The 7,669-nt window shown below is 47.3% G+C and overlaps 1 protein-coding gene across 2 annotated transcripts in view; it reads left to right on the top strand.

Moving 5' to 3' along the window:
- LOC103262074 (protein HIRA) overlaps positions 1 to 7,669 on the top strand; it is a 90,738-nt gene continuing 83,069 nt past the window's right edge. For both annotated transcript variants that reach the window (XM_021713184.1, XM_008059677.2), the window contains exon 1: positions 1 to 142. In XM_021713184.1, the coding sequence (XP_021568859.1) occupies positions 106 to 142 (37 nt within the window). In that variant the 5' untranslated portion in view covers positions 1 to 105. The remainder of the gene's footprint in view (positions 143 to 7,669) is intronic.

Genomic DNA, 7,669 nt, shown 5'->3' with positions numbered 1-7,669 from the left:
GGCGGCCGGAGCGCGGGCGCGGGAGGAGGCGGCGGCGGCTCCATGGCCCGGGCGCGCTGAGGGACACGGCTCTCGCCTCAGCCCAGCGGCGGCTGCGGCCGAACAATGAAGCTCCTGAAGCCGACCTGGGTCAACCACAATGGTGAGTGCGCACGGAGGTCGCCGGCTGCCGAGTCTGGGTTTGGTCTGGGGCCAGAGTCGAGTCGGGGCCGCGCGTCGGCGCTGCCTACCTCTCCCCGGCGCCCGGCCCCGGCACTCCAGCCCAGGAGCGGCGGGAACGGACTTTGTCCTAGGCGCGGGGAGGCTGGCGGCCCAGCACGTGCTCCGGATGGCCGCGGCCAGGGCCGCCTCTGCCCCAGGCACTGGCACGGAGCCCTCCGCCGCCCACCTGCGAGCCGAGGAGGGGCCGCGGCCTGGCTCCGGTGAGCTGGCCTTGTCCTGCCACTCGTCTGCATGGCCGGGACATGCCCAGATAGTCATAAGGGTGAAACCGGGACCGACCCCCCCTTGTGGCCTTTCAGTGGCGGGGTGAAGACCTGAGATATGCAGGAGGGACTGTTACTGCTTCTCTAGATCTAGTGACAGTACCCCAGTCGGGTCTGCATCTAGTGACAGTGCCCCAGTCAGGTCTGGAACTGGTAGCAGTGCCTCTAGTCTGGGAACTGGTTTTTGGAATAGAGGACTCAGAACCGAGGTTCCACCGCCTAAGGAACCACGTTTAATGCTGAGCTTGGGCAACTGGTTGACTAGGTTGGGGCAGATAGGGCGCAGGTGTGTTCCCGGAGAGGGACTTCCCTAGCTCTGTGGCAGTGGCCTTCAAGCACACCCCGGGGAACAGACTCATTCTCCCTGGTTGAGGCTTGACCCTGGTACAGAGAAGCTAGTGATAACCAAGCAGTTTTGTTGGCAGAACTGCTTCCAGGAGTTGGTCTTCGCTTTCCGCTCCCCAAGGAGACCAAAAGATAGCGCCCCCCCCACACACACACACACCGCTCTGTGACAGCGCTGAAGCACAGGAAGCATCCCAGAAAGGCTTCTCCAGCCCAAGGCCTGTGCCCCTGATTCCACTCTGTCGCTGACTGTTGACAGGCAAAGGGTCACCCTGATGGTGTCTTGTTCCTAATTTCTACTTTGCAGTGCAACTAGAGGGAGCTACAGTTTTCTTTTAGAGCAAGGATAGATGCTTTCGCCTTTTTAACACATGTAGCTTTTTAGTTTTGAACTTGGTCCCAGATGCTCTCTAGCACTACAACCAAACAGAACTGAACTATTCTCTCCCCCTTTAATCTCTCTCTCCTTCCATCTTGTCATATTACATCTTTCCCATTTTTCTGAGGCCAGGTGAGGTCACCTTTTCCTTTTGAGGCCGTTTGTGCTGAGTTACTCCACTAGATGTGCTGTATCACTGTCCTTGTGCTTTGCCTTACGTGGAAGTTGTGGTAGTACTTTACATGTGCCCACAGTAGGGTCTGCCCTACTCCCATCTGTATTCCCTACTTCACTGAGCAACATCTTCCACATAATGGACATATGATAAATATTGACTTAAACAGCCAAGGAAGCTGAGGTTTTCATAATTTGCAGAGATGTAGCTAGATTTACTGTGCATGAAAGCAAAAGCCTTGAGTTTTAGTTTCATTTCTCCTGTTCATCTTCAAGAGCATTTCCTAATGTGTCATGTGCTGATCTTTCCTTGGAGAACTATTATGAATTATGATGCTTGTGATCAGAAAAGGAAAAATTTTTATGCACTGCTTTGCTGTGTAAGTGAAGATATGAAGGAATTTTTATTTTGAGATGCTTTGCCTGAATCAGTTTGTGTGTAACCTACCCATTTCCAGTCTCTCTTCTGCTGTCTGTCATTTAATTTCTTCCTTTTTATAAACTCCTTTATAGGACAAAATATTTACACTGTGTAAGCATGAGTAAATCAATATGCTTAAGCAATGACTTAGGTACCAGTGAATGAGAGACTGTAACCAGGTCAGTAACCAGATGCACCAGCATGGCAGAGCAGGCATACCAGTGGGCCAGTGTTGCTGAGGGCCTCTCTACAGCCTTAGAATAGAGTGTGATCATGTCTGCTCCACCTATTTCACAGTGTGGTATGATTTTCAGTTGGGAACATAACACAAAAGTACTCCCCAGACTGTAAATGCTTTAGAAATCTAAGAGATAATAATCTATGATAAAAGACATTGATAAAAGACTCTGGCTGGATAGGGTTTAAGTTTTTTTAAACGATTACATTTTCTTTCTTTTAAAATCTCCTAAAATCAACCTTAGTCTCATTGAGTGTTCAGGAGGATTGTCAGGGGTAAATTACCACTGTTCTGGAGTCAGTGATACTGTTCAATGCTGAGCAGGCCCTTAAAGACTGTAATGAGCAGGGGAGCTGCTAGGGGAAGAGGCTCAGCCAGAAGCCTGAGTGATAGGTAGTGGCCTGTAAAATTGCACTTACTTTGGGTGAAAAAACAAAAGCCACGGTGCTTTGGAGAGCACATCATTGCACCTCTGGCTTCCCCACTCTGCATTCATGTCTCCTGTCTCGTTATGCATCATGGACATGCTTCTTATTCCCCATATACATATATATACACGCATACATATATATAGTGGCAGGTCTCATTATGTTGCCCAGGCTGCACTCAAACTCTTGGGCTCAAGCGATCCTCCCACTTTCGCATCCCAAGAAGCTGAGACTACAGGCATGTGCTATGACGCCCAGCATAAACATGCTTTTTGGTGTTTTTTTTTTAAGAGTCCAAAGGCAGAAGGAGCAGAGAGCTCAACATTTTTCCCTGGCATTATCAGACAAAGTAGAGAGGGCAAGTAAAATAGCGGAGGGAGAAATATTTGAATGCAGGCATACTGTGAACTTCCTCTTTGGCCAGTAATAGAGAAACCTCTGAGGTAGAGTTTTTCAGCCTCAACATTGTTGACATTTTGAGCCATATAACTGTTGTAGGAACTGTCTTCTAGCCACTAGATGCCAGTAGTACCCCACAACTACCATCCAGTTGTGTCAACCAGCAAAGGCTGGTTTGTGGATGTGTCTTTGGACTGAATCTTCATATGATTAGGATTGTGGTGGCAGACAAGGCGCTGCAGCTCATGGGACCATCAGGAGTAAAGACCAGAAAGTGGGAGTGTTTAGGAGAAGACGTGGAGCACATTAGGAGTGAGTCTGATCAGGGGAAGAGGGAGATGGGGCTAGAAGGCAGAGCCTTGGACACCCTGCCAGAAGCTTGAACTTCCTTCTCATGACTTGGGGAAGGAGCATTAAGGTTTTGGGGAGTTGCTGGATGAAACACCTAACCTGTGTCTTAAGAAGGCCTTGGGTCTTGGTGAGATGCTGAGGGAGGTGTGGATATTTGGGTGAGGAAGGTAAGAAAATGTCAGGAGGTACTAAGGACAGAATAGAGAGAGAGCTTCTAAGGAGACCTACTGTTATGGGCAGATGACTGTAGATTTGGATCACTCTCTGAATTTATTTCTTTAGTACGCTGGAGAAAAAGTATTGGTGAGAGGTAGGAAATGGGATTTTCTTAAACTTTTTTTTACTCTAAGAAGTGGTTGAAAGGATGTTTTCACTTTATGAGCAGAATCATAGTCACACAGCTAGGAGGGACGTCTGGGGAGTATCTGGCCTTGACCACAGAGACCAAGTAGCAGACTTGCTGCCATTGTGCCAATTTTAGGTCCTGCCAGTGACCAAGGAGAAGGGTGCTCTGTGTCTGCCTTAACCCCTCCCCTTCCCCAGAGGTTGTCCTTTTTATCCAGCGTGTTTACCTATAGACTGCAGAGGTGTCTAGTATGTGAACCAGAGGTTTGGAATGATCCCTGGGGATCAAAAATCGATGCAAGCACTTTTTATCATCCTGCCAAAGTCAGCAACAACACCTAGAGAGGTGAATGAGGCCATCAACAGTGTCTACATTGTTAAATAGCACAAAGGGAGTGTTGCAGACATTATAGGGTTGCCCGTCCTCTTCCTTGCTAGCAGAACCCCGGTTGTTTTTTTTTCAGGTGCCTTCTTCTGCAGGCCGGGCTGCAGGGGGCAAGTTTTGACAACCTTAAGCTGCTTTGAGAGTAAGTGTCAAGGATTTGTTGCAGACCCTGCATTGTACATGTTACTGGAATAGCTAAAATATGATCTATTTCTGACCCTTGAGACTAGAAGGGGATGTCTGCTGAGAGCTCCTGGTGAATCAGAAAAGATGAGATGCTTGAAAGACCAGTCTCTGCTGCTGGGCTTCACAAGGTGTCCATGTAGCAGCCAGCTTATGACTGTGAGAACGGAGCTTACACCAAGGAGGATGGGAGGGAAAGATGGAGGGATGTTGCTAAATTGATGAACCCTGAAGCTGAACTATTTCAGGACTTGTTATGAGATAGCAAATTACTCTTGAAATTCTCTATGATTTGCAACAAAAAGAAAACATCTGCAGCAGTACAGTTTGCAGATGGAAACTGAGGTTGAGTCCGATGAGGTGGCTCTTGCCCCCATGCCACAAGTTTACACTAGATGTGAAGGGTATGAGTTGTGAGTAATACCCAGACCCCAGCCCAAGCTCAGGCTTACTGCTCCTAATTTGCCAAGCTCTGAATTCTATGCTGAGGCTGTCCACCTCTGTACTGGAGAACCATTTCTTCCTCAGAAGGACGACTTTCAGAAACCACGTAATACCAGAAGTCATCTTGTGCTTGGGAATTGTCCTGTGGCTGCTTCTGTAGCCATTCCAAGTGACTTAGGACTTCTAATCTGGTAGGTTCCCTTTGAGGTGCACTTGGTGAGCCTTCTCTGGCATTCGGTTTTGAGAGTTCTCTGGTTGTGGGTTATCAAGAGAATTGCTTTCAGGGAGGAGCAGGAAGAAGGGGACTTTTCCCCAGACTTGGACTTTGATTTTTCCTGTTGGCCTGATTGGGCCAACTGGGTCATGTACCCGCTCTTGCACCAATCACCATTTCCTGCTGGCTTACATAGGGGGAGGAGTAGATACCTGAATAAAATTGGAATTCCATTAGAGACCTTCCCAAAAAGCAAGCTCCTGGAAGACAAAGACTTTGTCTTTGCTCATCTTATGTTCCCAGGACCAACGACAGTCACTTAGTAAATGCTGGAAGACAGTGGTGGAAGGTGGCTGGTGTAGGGGCAGCTAACAGTATTTGCAGCCTTTGGTGGTAGAATTGATTAACCACAAAAAAACTTCTTGTTCATCCTGGCTGACTCTCCTAATATATTAGACTTGCTAGTGGAATCTTCTGGAGATTCCAGTGATGAGGGGAAGCACTCTGCCCAAGCTGTTACCCACACAGCTTATTTACATAATTGTCTTTTGGAGCTTTTTGGGTTTTTTTGGGGGGGAGGGGTGAATGAAACAGAAAGATTGCAAATGGTAAAAAACTCATTTACATCAAAACATGTTGCTCCTAACAGCAATGGTCCAGTTTACGGGGAGGCTGCCCTGGCAAAAGCCACTGTGGTAAGGACCAGGCAGAGGGGGCAGCAAGCTTCATTTGAGGACCAGGGTTAGACCTTCATTAGAATGGGCTTTAGATCTGCTGCATCCTCCAGCTGAAGGTCCCACACAGAGAAGACACTTGATAAATTCATACATTCAACAAATAGTGCCAGTTGTGTGCCAGGAACTGAAAACACAGCAGTAAACCAACAGCCTGCCAGACTCTTTTGAGTAGCAACATGTGGTACATTCTAGCCAGTGTGATGAAGGGGGATCTGCTGGGGATGTTCTGTGTAAGCAGAAGAGAGGAGATGTGGGAGGGGAGCTTTCTGGGGAGACACATAGCAGACATCACAAACAGGAGCCATTGCAGAGTGTGGTAGGCGGATGAGTATGGGGGAAAACAGCAGACATAGAAACGGGATGCTGGAAAGTGCTGGGGAGGGGCAGTCTTAAACTGGATGCTTCGGGAAAACCTGAGTGAGAAGCAGTGGCAGGAGTCAGACTCAGAGCTGAAGATTTTTGTGTGCAGGGGGATTATTGGGGAATGCCTGTAAGATCCATACCTGAGGAAAAGCAAGAGAAGCAGGACCAGGGACAGAGGGAGATGGCAGCTGTGAGGCAAACACAGCAAAAACCACAGTCAACCCTCTGAAGAGCCTTTCAGAGTTGCCCCGCATGATGGCCCAAACCCTTATAATCTATAATCTCATGTCCTCAGTCACTGGATGTAGGCTGTCATGACCTTTGACTGAGGGAGCCTGACCTTGGTCAAAGCACTTTGCTGGGAGCAGTAATGGGCTGCTAGCAGTCTACAGATAGCTGGGGGAGTGTGCTTCATTCCCTGGAGGGAAGGGATCTGGGGGTGATACCAAGGCATCCACCCCAGGCCTGATGCAGGTGAGGAAGTTGCCATCTGAGGGAATAGCATTCTAGGCTGAGAGAATGACCAGAATTTGCCTGTAAGGCTTGAGGAATAGCAAGGTTGTAATTGTGATTGGAGCAACACAAGGGCAAGAGCACTGAGAGATGAGGCCAGAGAGTGAACAACAGACTGATCAGTAGGGCCAGTGGGCTGCTAGAAGGCCTTGATTCTCATTGTAATGGCAGCAAAGGACTACCATGATCTGACTTGAGTCTTAGAGGTCTTTCTGGCTCCTCTAGACTAGAATAGGGATGGGAGTCAAGGCAGGGAGCCAGGAGACCAGTTGAGTCTGTTGCAAAAATCCAGACAAGAGTCGGTCATGGTCTGGACCAGGGTGGGGATGGTGAGAAATAATTGGGGTAGAGAGAGAGAGAGAGAACCTCATATGTTTTCATTATATGTATGTGTAATTCACTATGCATGGTGAAATGTGCAGACCTTAAGTGTATAATCTGATGAATTTTGACAAATGAATACACTTGATAACCTATTCCCCAGTACATTTGTATCTCCCCAGAAAGTTTGGGTTATGTATATATTGGGAATATAGAGTGAATAGGTTGAATGTGGGCGGATATGAGATACTAGAGGAGGGGAAGGGTGAGTTCCCCTTGAAGGGCAGAGTTGCTGTCTACTCAGATCAGTAAGATGGTGAAAGAAGCAGATTTGAGAGGAAAGATCCAGGATTCAATTTTAGGTAGGACAGGCCAAGTGAGACCCCTGCATAGAGCTTCCCCTATAACTGTTTGATATGTTTGGCCTCCTTGCCTTCTCCCTTTGAAAAACACTAGAGTTTTGTTCTAGAGCTGCCATTAAGGAACAAGACAATGTTTTCAGCTTGTGACAATTTCTGTTATAATTATACTAGGATACTACTTATGGTGTGTTATGTATGGATCTGGATTATGCAGCGTTTTATGATTTGATGGTTTTAACTGACAAAATTTACAATAATTCTTCTTATAAAAGTAATATATCTTCGATTTAAGAAAAAGTATGACATGCAAAAAAGGAAAACATGAAACACATTGCTAATGTTTTCCTTTTTTGCATGTCATACTTTTTCTGAAATCGAACATACATTACTACCATGATCTGACTTGAGTCTTAGAGGTCTTTCTGGCTCCTCTAGACTAGAATAGGGATGGGACATCCCTATTAACACATCGCTAAGTTTTTGTGTGTTTTTTTTTTTGTTTTTTGAGTTGGAGTCTCACTCTGTCGCCCAGTCTGGAGTGCAGTGGCCGCTCCCGGCCACCACAGCCTCGACCTGCTGGGC

Source organism: Carlito syrichta, unplaced genomic scaffold (assembly GCF_000164805.1).
Source record: "Carlito syrichta isolate Samal-C Ts95f unplaced genomic scaffold, Tarsius_syrichta-2.0.1 Scaffold304335, whole genome shotgun sequence".
Lineage (NCBI taxonomy): Eukaryota > Metazoa > Chordata > Mammalia > Primates > Tarsiidae > Carlito > Carlito syrichta.
This window is presented reverse-complemented; position numbering and strand designations above follow the sequence as displayed.